Here is a 14,824-nt window from a genome sequence, read left to right as displayed (position 1 = left end):
GTGGCAGACTCGCGCGTTACAAGAATTTATACAATACTATACAATACAAGGACCAATCAAACCTGGAGCTCAACACGAGGAGCTTCATAGGGTGTTTGCCACCTGACCACAATGGGCCAAGGACCAATCAAACCTGGAGCTCAACACGAGGAGCTTCATAGGGTGTTTGCCACCTGACCACAATGGGCCAAGGACCAATCAAACCTGGAGCTCAACACGAGGAGCTCCATAGCGTGTTTGCTAACTGACCACAATGGGCCAAGGACCAATAAAACCTGGAGCTCAACACAAGGAGATCCATAGGGTGTTTGCCACCTGACCAGAATGGGCCAAGGACCAATCATACCTTGAGCTCAACATGAGGAACTCCATAGGGTGTTTGCCAACTGAGTCCAATGGGCCAAGGACCAATCAAACCTGGAGCTCAACACGAGGAGCTCCATAGGGTATTTGCCACCTGACCACAATGGGCCAATGACCAATCATACCTGGAGCTCAACACGTGGAGCTCCATAGGGTGTTTGCCAACTGAGTCCAATGGGCCAAGGACCAATCAAACCTGAAGCTCAACACGACGAGAAGCTCCATAGGGTGTCCCACCTGAGTACAATGGGCCAAGGACCAATCAAACCTGGAGCTCAACACGAGGAGATCCACAGGGTGTTTGCCAACTGACCAAAATAGGCCAAGGACCAATGACATCCGGAACTCAACATGAGGAGGTCCATAGGGTGTTTGCCGAATGACCACAATGGGCCAAGGATCAATCAAACCTGGAGTTCAACACGAGGATCTCCATAGGGTGTTTCACCTGAATACAAGGGGCCAAGGACCAATCAAACCTGGAGCTCAACACGAGGAGCTCCATAGGGTGTTTGCCAATTGAATTCAATGGGCCAAGGACCAATAACACCTGGTGCTCAACACGAGGAGCTCCATAGGGTGTACCACCTGAATACAATGGGCAAAGGACCAATCAAACCTGGAGCTCAACATGAGGAGCTCTATAGGGTGTTCCACCTGAATACAATGGGCCAAGGACCAATCAAACCTGGAGCTCAACACGAAGAGCTCCATAGGGTGTTTGCCAATTGAATTCAATGGGCCAAGGACCAATCAAACCTGGAGCTCAAAACGAGGAGCTCCATAGGGTGTTTGCCAATTGAATTCAATGGGCCAAGGACCAATAAAACATGGAGCTTAACACAAGGAGTTCTATAGGGTGTTCCACCTGAATACAATGGGCCAAGGACCAATCAAACCTGGAGCTCAACACGAAGAGCTCCATAGGGTGATCCACCAAGGAACAATGGGCCAAGGACCTATTAAACCTGGAGCTCAACACGAAGAGCTCCATAGGGTGTTTGCCAACTAACCACAAGGGGCCAAGGATCATTGAAACCTGGAGCTCAACACGAAGAGCTCCGTAGGGTGTTTGCCAACTGACCACAGTAGGCCAAGGACCAATCACATCTGGAGCTCAACATGAGGAGCTCCATAGGGTGTTTGCCAACTGACCACAATGTGCCAAGGACCAATCACATCTGGAGCTCAACATGAGGAGCTCCATAGGGTTTTTGCCGAATGACCACAATGGGCCAAGGACCAATGACATCTGGAGCTCAAAATGAGGAGCTCCATAGGGTGTTTGCCAACTGACCACAATGGGCCATGGACCAATCAAACCTGGAGCTCCACACGAAGAGCTCCATAGGGTATTTGCCAACTGACCACAATGGGCCAAGGACCAATCAAACCTGGAGCTCAACACGAGGAGCTCCACAGGGTGTTTGCCAACTGAATTCAATGGGCCAAGGACCAATTAAACCTGGAGCTCAACACGAGGAGCTCCATAGGGTGTTTGCTAACTGAATTCAATGGGCCAAGGACCAATCACATCTGGAGCTCAACATGAGGAGCTCCATGGGCTGTTTGTCGAATGACCACAATGGGCCAAGGACCAATCGAACCTGGAGCTCAACATGAGGAGCTCCATTGGGTGTTTGTACCTGACCACAATGGGCCAAGGACCAATTAAACCTGGAGCTCAACACGAGGAGCTCCGCAACAACCACAAACAGTGCTGTACTGTGGGAAACAGTAATGTAGAGGCTTTATGACTTATTACCTGTCCTCTAAACATTACTACTAGAGCTACTACTGCAGTCACCGTAATTACTGCAACTAGCGGTACTAATAAAGATGTAATGCTACTATTGCAAATGCTTGATGACATAATACAACCATTGCCCCAACCACTGTAGCTACTAACACTACTCCTTCAATTTGAACTTCTACTAGTACTATTTCAGCTGCTAGAATCGCTGCTACTAATGCAGCTAATATTACTACTGCTGCTTCTGCTTCACTACTTGGATTATTACTACTGCTAAACTGCTACTTATGCAAATAATTCTACAAATCTATGGTTGCTGCTGCTTATAGTAGTGCTGCTGCGACTGCTTCTCATTTTTCTACTTCAACTACTAGTACTAGTAGTGCTACTACGACTACTTTAACTGCTACTAGAATGATGACAACTATTGTAACTGCTACTACTAATTAAGTACTACTATTGCTACTACCAGCAATGCTGTGACCACTACTAACTTACTAAGAATACACTAGTAAAGCGTCTACTACTATTCATGCCACAGTTGCTCCAAACACTAGCCTGCTATAAGAAACTTCTGTACTATAGTATCTACTACTATTAAAACCAATACTACAACACTATTGTGACTACTACAACTTCCAGTATTAGTGTTACTGCTTCTGCTGCTGTGACTGCTAATTACTAATGGAATCAGTACTAATGATGCTGCTCATGAAACTAAGAGTGAAACTACTACTGTGACGACTACCAGCTCTAGCACCTCTATTTCTGTGACTGCTACCTCTGCTGCTGCAGCCAGCGCTCCCGCGGTTACTTGTGTAATGATTACTACTGCTACTAGTACTACTGTCTCCATTACTACTGTTACTATCATTATACTCACTGCTTGTTGTTGATGTTAAACTTTCACAGCCCTCAGCACGGGGCACTAGTGACCCTTCGGTCTCTTCCTCCTCAGGTTGTAATACAGCTCTCCTCTGATCTCCTTGCTCTCCTCCACAGAACCTGCACCACCGCGGCGTAGTGAACCTGGAGTGCATGTTCGAGACGATGGAGCGGGTCTTCGTAGTGATGGAGAAGCTGCACGGGGACATGCTTGAGATGATCCTGTCCAGCGAGAGGGGCCGGCTGCCCGAACGCATCACCACCTTCCTGGTGACACAGGTGAGGATCAAGGGCACTGCTGTGGGGCAACCAGCAACAAGAGGGCACCACGACCTCCTGGTGAGCCAGGTGAGAATTGAGAGCACTACTCTAGGGCGACCGACCAGAAGAGGGCATCGCGCCTTCCTGGTGACACAGGTGTGCATACAGGGCATAGCTCTGGGGTGACCGGCCACAAGAGGGCATCACCACCTTCCTGGTGACCCATGTGTGAATTGAGGGCATCATTCTAGGGCGACCGACCAGAAGAGGGCATCACCACCTTCCTGGTGACCCATATTGGAATTGAGGGCACCACCTTGGGGTGCCCGGCCACAAGAGGGCAGCACCACCTTCCTGGTGACCCAGGTGAGAACTGAGGGCACCACTCTGGAGTGACCAGCCACAAGAGGACATCACCACCTTCCTGGTGACACAGGTGAGGATAAAGGGCACAGCTGTGGGGCGACCAACCAGAAGAGGGCATCACCACATTCCTGGTGACCTAGGTGAGAATTATTGAGGGCACCACTCTGGGGCGACCGGCCACAAGAGGGCATCACCATCTTTCTGGTGACCCAGGTGGAAATTGAGGGCACCACCTTGGGGTGACCAGCCACAAAAGGGTATCACCAACTTTGTGATGACACAGGTGAGGATACAGGGCACGGTTGTGGGGTGACCGGTCAGAAGAGGGCATCACAACATTCTTGGTGACCTAGGTGAGAATTGAGGGCACCACTCTGGGGCGACTGGCCACAAGAGGGCATCACCGCCTTCCTGGTGACCCAGGTGGGAATTGAGGGCACCATTGTGGAGTGACCGGCCACAATAAGGCATCACCACCTTCCTGGTAACCCAGGTGAGAATTGAAGGCACCACTCTGGGGCGACCGACCACAAGAGGGCATCACCACCTTCCTGGTAACCCAGGTGAGAATTGAGGGCACCACTCAGGGGTGACCGGCCACAAGAGGGCATAACCACATTCCTGGTGACCCAGGTGAGAATTGAGGGCACCACTCTGGTGTGACCGACCACAAGAGAGCAGCACCACCTTCCTGGTGAAACAGGTGAGGATAAGGGGCACAGCTCTGGGGCGACCGACCACAAGAGGGCATCACCACATTCCTGATGACCTAGGTGAGAATTATTGAGGGCACCACTCTGGGGTGACCGACCACAAGAGGGCATCACCACTTTCCTAGTGACCCAGGTGAGAATTGAGGGAACCACCTTGGGGTGACCGGTCACAAGAGGGCATTGCGCCTTCCTGGTGACCCAGGTGGGAATTGAGGGCACCATTGTGGGGTGACTGACCACAAGAGTGGCAAGCTCCCCAAGCGCATCACCACCTTTCTTGTAGCGAAGGTAAGAATTAAGGGCAAAGGGCATCACCCTGGGGTGTCCGGCCAGAAAAGAGGCAGGATGTATGAGTGCTTCATGACCTCCCAGGTGGCCCAGGAGAGAATTAAGGGCGCCACCCTGGGGCATCTGGCCAGAAGTGGGCCGAATGTCTGAGCACATCATTACCTTTCTGGGGACCCGGGTGAGTATTGAGGGTGCCACCCTGGGCAAACTGGCCGAAGAGAGGCCGGTTGACCCAATGCATGACAACACTCCTGATGACCCAGGTGAGAATCGAAGGCACCACCCTGGGGCAAAGGCCAATAGAGGGGCTGGTGATGCAGGAGTGCATTTCTGCCTTCCTCTTACACCATGTGAGACTCAAGGGCACCTCCCAGGGGTGTCAGGTCTGCAGGGAGACTAACATCACTGGATTGGGAGAAAGGCCCTGCAGCATCTACAAGATTTAATTCAAAAGTACAAATTAGTGAGATGATATGTTTAAACGTAGCTGTTTTGAAACGTGCAGGTAAATGTCCCTGTGTTGAAGTATTTTCTACCCTGTTCTGTGGTGTGTGTTCAGATATGTGCTGCTATGTGCTGCTGCCCCCCTCAGTCGTGTGGCAGAGATGCACCACTCCCATGGCCGGACTGGCCATGGTGGGCACATGGCACTTCCCTGGCAGGCTGGAAGGGTGTGGGCTGGTTGTGGCCCCAGTAACTAAAGCAGCAGTGTTGGGGGCTGGTTTATTTAAGCAGCAGTGCTTCACACTTGCACCCAATGCCCACCCCACCTAGAGGGGGACGGTCCAATAAACTTGTCATGTATGCTTTCTGTTCTCAGTCCAGCCCTGGCCACTGCACTCTCTCATATTGGGATCACATCTGGACACTGCGGACAATGCCATCCTGATGGAAGGCTAGGCTTGGAGTTTGGGGTATAGAAGGAAGAGTACTGGATTGGTTCAAGTCCTTCCTCAGGTCATTTCCAGAGGTACTGCCCCACCCCTCCATCTCGCTCCAAAGACCACTGATAGCTGTCATGTAAGCAGGGTTCTGAATCCTCTCACCCTGGTCTTGCTCCAAAGGTCAGAGGAAGCTGCCATGTAAGCAGGATTCCTCACTTTCACACACTTATTTAACCTACATATCCTGCCTCTTACTTCCTTATTAGGATTATTTGGGTTACTGTTTTGTAATTATGCAAGTGACAGCCAGATGAGTCTCCATATATACCCGTAATATCTGGATTCTCCATATATACCCGTAATATCAGTATTTTCAATATATACCTGTAATATCAGTATTTTCAATATATACCTGTAATATCAGTATTCTCAATATATATACCGTGATATCAGGATTTCTCAACATATACTCATGATATCAGGATTCTCCATATATACCTGTAATATCTGGATTTTCCATATATACCCATAATATCAGGATTCTCAATATATACTCATGATATCAGGATTTCCCATATATACATGTAATATCTCGATTTTCCATATATACCCATAATATCTGGATTCTCCATATATACCCGCAATATCTGGATTTTCTTTTTTTTTAATTTTCTTTTTTTTAATTTTTTTTATTAGAAACCGTTAGCACACAATAAAAGACATACAAGGGCCTACAACCACCAGGGCCGGCCGCTATAGAGCCCGTGGGCCCGCAGTGTAGCGCCATACATTCAAATGAACCAGCGGCAAAGCACCCGGCAGTCCGTAAGCACCTATAACAGACCATGGCCATAGGCCAGGAGCGGTTTAAGACAACGGTTTCATTTTTTATTAAACATAAAACACACTCAAGGCAATGAGAGTCCGAGATAGCAGCGTGCTCTTCCCAGGACGGGGAACAACATACAGTGTCTAAAGCGATTCTGGTCCAGAAGCGGTGAAGGGGGGCAATGGGAAAACAAAGCGTGGAACACACAGCACACACTCCCGCAGAATGCGCGGCTAGGGGGTCAAAGCAATATCGACCTCTAATGGCAAAGGCGGGGCGCAGATACGGCCTCGATATAAATTCCACGGACCCCAAACCCTACTCCATTTCCCTGGCTAACCTCTCGCCACATACACCGTCTTTTCCCTAAACATACACCAGTCCATATTCTCCTTCCATACATCAACCGTGGGTGGCCTTGGGGAGCCCCATAGCTGTGCAATGTTACGCTTAGCCACCATATACCCCAAGGTCACCCACTGCGTCTGTGCCGCATTGCTATCATTCGGTTCCCAGACATTCAGCAAACACCTCCTAGCCTCTGGCAACAGGGCCACGTGCGTGACCCCCTCCAGCACGGTATGGATACCGTTCCAGAATCGCACAATCTCCGGACATTCCCACAATATATGAAGGAACGTGCCCGGCAGGCCACATCCACGCTTACACAATCCATCCGTCGAATAACCCATACACAGCAAACCGGGCCCTGTGACATACACTCTATGGAGGATCTTCAGCTGTACAAACCGGAGGCGGGCCGGGATCGCCACCTCCTTCGGGGAGGCCACCGCCGACACCCTGTCCTCATCATCCAGCTCTAAGCCATCGCCTGTCCATGCCTCCCTCAGACGGAGCAGCAAGTCGTCACGATCGTTGATGAGTTTCTTGTAAATCAGAGAAATAGTGCTGTCGGGCACATAGCCATCCAACACTCTATCCTCCAGTGGGGAATACTCGGGGATGGCAGCAGCGTCCGGAAAGACCGAACACAGCGCGTGGTGGACTTGAGCATATCGGAAGTATTCTCTATCATTCAATTTATATTCCTTTTTAAGCATTTCAAACGTTTTGAAAGCTCCCTTCACCCAAAGATCACCCACCTTACATATACCAATCATGTCCCATTTCTCAAAGCCTTTCGATCTCCACAACAGCCCAACCGCCCAGAGGCATACAGCGGCGTCGCCCGAGTCAAGCGATCCCTCCACCCCATCGCAGCATTCGCCGCGTGCCACACACGCACCGCCACCCGCGTGGGTCCCGTCAGCCGCGTGTCCGGGGTCACCGAGTACAGCGCCCTATTATAATCCCCACCCGGGAGCAGGAATTTATCCATCTCGAACGCCGGGTTTAAGGCAGGACCATATATCCCGTGGTTCACAGCCGCCAACTGAGACGCCCAATAGTATCGTTTGATATCAGGGAGTGCAACCCCCCCATCGTACCAAGGAAGCGTTAACTTGGCGAGAGCAATCTGCGGCTGCCCGTCCCAAAACAGTTGACGCTGAAGACCCTCAACCTCCCGGAAATAGCGGGCCGGTACGACATCCAGAGTATTTTGCAAAGCGTACAAAAAGCGAGGCAGCGACATCATTTTAAACAATGCCGCCCATCCAAGCGGCGAAAGCGGAAGCCGTCGCCATCTTGCGACGTCGGCCTTCAGTCGCTGGAGGGGAGGGAGAAGGTTTCGCTCATAGCGGACCGCGGGATCCAGTATATCTGGATTTTCAGTATCTACCTGTAATATCAGAATTCTCAATATATATACCCATTATATCTGGATTCTCAATATATACCCATAGTATCAGGATTTTCTATATGTATCTGTAATATCTGGATTCTCCATATATACCCGTAGTATCTGGATTCTCCATATATACCCATAATATCAGTATTTTCAATATATACCTGTAAAATCAGTATTCTCAATATATATACCGTGATATTAGGATTTCTCAATATATACTCATGATATCAGGATTCTCCATATATACCTGTAATATCTGGATTTTCCATATATACCCATAATATCAGGATTCTCAATATATACTCATGATATCTGGATTTTCCATATATACGTGTGATATCTCGATTATCCATATATACCCGTAGTATCTGGATTCTCCATATATACCCGTAATATCTGGATTCTCCATATATACCCGTAATATCTGGATTTTCAGTGTATAGCTGTAATATCAGAATTCTCAATATATATACCCATGCTATCAGGATTCTCAATATATATACCCGTGATATCAGGATTCTCAATATATACCCGTAGTATCAGGATTTTCCATATATACCTGTAATATCAGGATTCTTTATATATACCCGTAGTATCTAAAGCAACATTGAAATGCCCGTCTATTAGTCCCCGGCAACTGGGCGTGCTATAGAACAATAACAAGAGAACTTAGATCATTGTTGTAGGGGCAACTATGGTTTGTGGACACTAAGGTCTGTGGCAAGCTGCCTCCTGAGTAGCTCCAGTCACACTTGTAAACAAATCTTGAAATTAGGATGACCACTCCCTCCAGGTCATTACGGGCACTGTTTCCAGTCCTTTTGTGTGCTCGTCTGATGCATTCAATGTGTTGTGGTCTTATTTTGCTTCAAAGGAACTAACTAGATTAGCACCTAAATCAATAATTTGTAGGTGGAAAGTTCATGACTAAAAAAGTGACTGCAATGACCAGGCGTGAAGTGATCCCCTTACTTGAAGTCAGGATCAACGAGATCTTGCCTTGAAAAACCACGTTAATAATAGACTGTTGTTCATTCCTTTCTAGGTACCAGTGTCATGAATAGACAGATTCAGTACGTCTCTGGTCCCTTCGCATTAATAGACTGGTGCAGGTGGCTCTGTTTGCTGAAGTCTCAACAACAACCTGGTCTAGATGTCTCTACCCACTGCAGTCTCATTAATAATAGTCTTTTGTACACTCCTTTCTAGGGGCCAGTTTCATTAATAGACAGCTTCAGTACTCTCTAGTCCCTTCGCATTAATAGACTGCTGCAGGCCGCTCTGTTTGTTGCAAGCTCAGCAGCCTGGTCAGTGTTTTTCTTGGTCCTGGTGCCAGGTATGCATTGGTTGCTTCAGGTGCCTGTTTCATCCCTAGCACTTTTACAGACTCTTGTAAGCTCCTCTCTTGGACCTGGTCTCATGCATGCAGTGAGACAACCCTCCTCCCCACTTCTATTGCTAATAGACCAGGATGGGTTCCACCTTTGGTCCTGATCCCATGCAACAGTTAGCATGGGCTCTCTTACCCCCTCACCTTCTCATCAATAGGGTTTTTAAGTTCCTGTTGCGGTGCTCATCCAGTGCAAGAGATGGCACAGTCCCTCATTTCCATGCCTCTCATTATTAGACGGGCACAGGCTCTTCTTTCTTACCTTGTCCCATACTTCCCCACCACGTCCTTCCTCTCATTGGCCTCCGCTCTTGTGCTTCGTTCCGTGCGTGAGTTGGCACAGGGCCTCACCCTCTCATTAATAGACTGATGCCAGCTCCTCCCAGGGTACTAGTCTCATGTATGAGTTGGCACAGGCCCTCCCTATTATTAATAGACCTGTGTTGGCCCCTCCCTTGTTACTGGTGCAACGCATGAGTTGGCACAGGCCCTCAACCTCTCATTAATAGACTGATGCCAGCTTCTCCTAGGGTACTAGTCTCATGCATAAGTTGGCACAGGCGCTGCCTGTTATTAATAGACCAGTGTTGGCCCCTTCCTTGTTACTGGTGCCATGCATGAGTTGGCACAGGCCCTCGCTCTCTCATTAATAGACTAATGCCAGCTCCTCCCAGGGTACTAGTCTCATGCATCAGTTGGCACAGGCCCTCACCCTCTCATTAATAAACTGATACCAGCTCCTCTCGAGGTACAAGTCTCATGCATGCATAGGCACACGCTCTCACCCTCTCATTAATAGACTGATGCCAGCTCCTCTCGACGTACTAGTCTCATGCATCAGTTGGCACAGGCGCTCCCGGTTATTAATAGACCGGTGTTGGCTCCTACCTCCCTCCTGGTCCCATGCATCAGTTGGCAGAGACCCTCACCCTCTCATTAATAGACTGATGTCAGCTCCTCCCAGAGCACTAGTCTCATGCATAAGTTGGCACAGGCGCTGCCTGTTATTAATAGACCGGTGTTGGCTCCTACCTCCCTCCTGGTCCCATGCATCAGTTGGCAGAGACCCTCAACCTCTCATTAATAGACTGATGCCAGCTTCTCCTAGGGTACTAGTCTCATGCATAAGTTGGCACAGGCGCTGCCTGTTATTAATAGACCAGTGTTGGCCCCTTCCTTGTTACTGGTGCCATGCATGAGTTGGCACAGGCCCTCGCTCTCTCATTAATAGACTAATGCCAGCTCCTCCCAGGGTACTAGTCTCATGCATCAGTTGGCACAGGCCCTCACCCTCTCATTAATAAACTGATACCAGCTCCTCTCGAGGTACAAGTCTCATGCATGCATAGGCACACGCTCTCACCCTCTCGTTAATAGACTGATGCCAGCTCCTCTCGACATACTAGTCTCATGCATCAGTTGGCACAGGCGCTCCCGGTTATTAATAGACCGGTATTGGCTCCTACCTCCCTCCTGGTCCCATGCATCAGTTGGCAGAGACCCTCACCCTCTCATTAATAGACTGATGCCAGCTCCTCCCAGGGTACTAGTCTCATGTATGAGTTGGCACAGGCCCTCCCTATTATTAATAGACCTGTGTTGGCCCCTCCCTTGTTACTGGTGCAACGCATGAGTTGGCACAGGCCCTCAACCTCTCATTAATAGACTGATGCCAGCTTCTCCTAGGGTACTAGTCTCATGCATAAGTTGGCACAGGCGCTGCCTGTTATTAATAGACCAGTGTTGGCCCCTTCCTTGTTACTGGTGCCATGCATGAGTTGGCACAGGCCCTCGCTCTCTCATTAATAGACTAATGCCAGCTCCTCCCAGGGTACTAGTCTCATGCATCAGTTGGCACAGGCCCTCACCCTCTCATTAATAAACTGATACCAGCTCCTCTCGAGGTACAAGTCTCATGCATGCATAGGCACACGCTCTCACCCTCTCATTAATAGACTGATGCCAGCTCCTCTCGACGTACTAGTCTCATGCATCAGTTGGCACAGGCGCTCCCGGTTATTAATAGACCGGTGTTGGCTCCTACCTCCCTCCTGGTCCCATGCATCAGTTGGCAGAGACCCTCACCCTCTCATTAATAGACTGATGTCAGCTCCTCCCAGAGCACTAGTCTCATGCATAAGTTGGCACAGGCGCTGCCTGTTATTAATAGACCGGTGTTGGCTCCTACCTCCCTCCTGGTCCCATGCATCAGTTGGCAGAGACCCTCAACCTCTCATTAATAGACTGATGCCAGCTTCTCCTAGGGTACTAGTCTCATGCATAAGTTGGCACAGGCGCTGCCTGTTATTAATAGACCAGTGTTGGCCCCTTCCTTGTTACTGGTGCCATGCATGAGTTGGCACAGGCCCTCGCTCTCTCATTAATAGACTAATGCCAGCTCCTCCCAGGGTACTAGTCTCATGCATCAGTTGGCACAGGCCCTCACCCTCTCATTAATAAACTGATACCAGCTCCTCTCGACGTACTAGTCTCATGCATCAGTTGGCACAGGCGCTCCCGGTTATTAATAGACCGGTGTTGGCTCCTACCTCCCTCCTGGTCCCATGCATCAGTTGGCAGAGACCCTCACCCTCTCATTAATAGACTGATGTCAGCTCCTCCCAGAGCACTAGTCTCATGCATGAGTTGGCACAGGCCCTCACCCTCTCATTAATAGACTGATGCCAGCTCCTCCCAGGGCTCTAGTCTCGTGCATGAGTTGCCACAGGCCCCCACCCTCTCATTAATAGACTGATTCCAGCTCCTCCTGGGGTACTAGTCTCATGCATTCATTGGCACAGGCGCTCCCTGTTATTAATAGACCAGTGTTGGCCCCTCCCTTGTTACTGGTGCCATGCATGATTTGGCACAGGCCCTCGCTCTCAAATTAATAGACTAATGCCAGCTCCTCCCAGGATACTAGTCTCTTGCATCAGTTCACCCAGGCCCTCACCCTCTCAATAATAGACTGATGCCAGCTCCTACTGGGGTACTAGTCTCATGCATGCATTGGCACAGGCCCTCCCTGTTATCAATAGACCGGTGTTGGCTCCTCCCTCGCTCCCGGTGCCATGCATGAGTTGGCACAGGCGCTCAACCTGTCATTAATAGACTGATGCCAGCTCCTCTCGAGGTACTAGTCTCATGCATGTGTTGCCACAGACCCCAACCCTCTCATTAATAGACTGATGCCAGCTCCTCCTGCAGAGCTAGTCTCATGCATGCATTGGCACATGCGCTCCCTGTTACTAATAGACCAGTGTTGGGCCGTCCCTTGTTAGTGGAGCAAAGCATGAGTTGGCACAGGCCATCACTCTCTCTTTAAAAGACTGTTGCCAGCTCCTCCTGTGGTACAAGTCTCATGCATGCAGTGGCACAGGCCCTCACCCTCTCATTGATAGACAGATGCCAGCTCCACCTGCGGTACTAGTCTCATGCATGCATTGGCACAGGCCCTCACCCTCTCATTAATAGACTGATACCAGCTCCTCTCAAGGTACTAGTCTAATGCATGAGTTGGCACAGGCCCACCCTGTAATTAATAGACCGCTGTTGACTCCTCCCTTGTTACCGGTGCCACACATGAGTTGGCACAGGCCCTCACCCTCTCATCAATAGACTGATGCCAACTCCTCCTGCAGTACTAGTCTCATGCATGCATTGGCACAGGCCCTCACCCTCTCATTAATAGACTGATGCCAGATCCTCTCAAGGTACTAGTCTCATGCATGAGTTGCCACAGGCCCACCCTGTAATTAATGGACCGCTGTTGACTCCTCCCTTGTTACTGGTGCCACACATGAGTTGGCACAGGCCCTCACCCTCTCATCAATAGACTGATGCCAACTCCTCCTGCAGTACTAGTCTCATGCATGCATTGACACAGGCCCGCCCTGTTATAAATAGACCGGTGTTGGCTCCTCCCTTACTCCTGTTGCCATGCATGGGTTGGCATAGGCCCTCACCATCTCATTAATAGACTGATGCCAGCTCCTCTCGAGGTAAAAGTCTCATGCATGGATAGGCACAGGCGCTCACCCTCTCATTAGTAGACTGATGCCAGCTCCTCTCGAGGTAGTAGTCTCATGCATCAGATGGCACAGGCGCTCCCTGATATTAATAGACCGGTGTTGGCTCCTCCCTCACTCATGGTCCCATGTATGAGTTGGCACAGACCCTCACCCTCTCATTAATAGACTGATGCCAGCTCCTCTCAGGGCATTAGTCTCATGCATGAGTTGGCACAGGCCCTCGCCCTCTCATTAATAGACTGATGCCAGTTCCTCCCAGGGCACTAGTCTCATGCATGAGTTGCCAAAGGCTCCCACCCTCTCATTAAAAGATTGATGGCAGCTCCTCCTGGGGTACTAGCCTCATGCAGAAGTTGGCACAGGCCCACCCTGTAATTAATAGACCGGTGTTGACTCCACCCTTGTTACTTGTGCCACACATGAGTTGGCACAGGCCCTCACCCTCTCAATAATAGACTGATTCCAGCTCCTCTCGAGGTACAAGTCTCATGCATGCATAGGCACAGGCGCTCACCCTCTCATTAATAGACTGATGCCAGCTCCTCTCGAGGTACTAGTCTCATGCATCAGTTGGCACAGGCGCTTCCTGTTATTAATAGACCGGTGTTGGCTCCTCCCTCACTCCTGGTCCCATGCATGAGTTGGCACAGACCCTCACCCTCTCATTAATAGACTGATGCCAGCCCCTCCCAGGGCACTAGTCTCATGCATGAGTTGGCACAGGCCCTCACCCTCTCATTAATAGACTGATGCCAGCTCCTCCCAGGCCTCTAGTCTCATGCATGAGTTTCCACAGGCCCCCACCCTCTCATTAATAGACTGATGCCAGCTCCTCTCGAGGTACTAGTCTCATGCGTGAGTTGGCACAGGCCCTCACCCTCTCATTAATAGACTGATGGCAGCTCCTCCCAGAGCACTAGTCGCATGCATGAGTTGCCACAGGCCCCCACCCTCTCATTAAAAGATTGATGCCATCTCCTCCTGGGGTACTAGTCTCATGCATAAGTTGGCACAGGCGCTCCCTGTTATTAATAGACCAGTGTTGGCCCCTCCCTTGTTAATGGTGCCATGCATGAGTTGGCACAGGCCCTCGCTCTCTCATTAATAGACTAATGCCAGCTCCTCCCAGGGTACTAGTCTCATGCATGCATTGGCACAGGCCCTCCCTGTTATAAATAGACCGGTGTTGGCTCCTCCCTCGCTCCTGGTGCCATGCATGAGTTGGCACAGGCGCTCACCCTCTCAATAATAGACTGATGACAGCTCCTCTCGAGGTACAAGTCTCATGCATGCATAGGCACAGGCGCTCAC

General features: G+C 50.0%; 1 protein-coding gene across 3 annotated transcripts in view; it reads left to right on the top strand.

The window, feature by feature from the left end:
* Positions 1-14,824, top strand: part of PRKD1 (protein kinase D1) — a 937,657-nt gene that overhangs the window by 834,589 nt on the left and 88,244 nt on the right. For all 3 annotated transcript variants that reach the window (XM_085627361.1, XM_085627360.1, XM_085627362.1), the window contains one exon: positions 3,119-3,280. In XM_085627361.1, coding sequence (XP_085483487.1) covers positions 3,119-3,280 — 162 coding nt within the window. The remainder of the gene's footprint in view (positions 1-3,118; positions 3,281-14,824) is intronic.

This window comes from Triturus cristatus, chromosome 9 (assembly GCF_964204655.1).
Source record: "Triturus cristatus chromosome 9, aTriCri1.1, whole genome shotgun sequence".
Classification (NCBI taxonomy): domain Eukaryota; kingdom Metazoa; phylum Chordata; class Amphibia; order Caudata; family Salamandridae; genus Triturus; species Triturus cristatus.
Note: the sequence above shows the minus strand (reverse complement) of the source record. Positions and strands in the feature narration are given on the sequence as shown.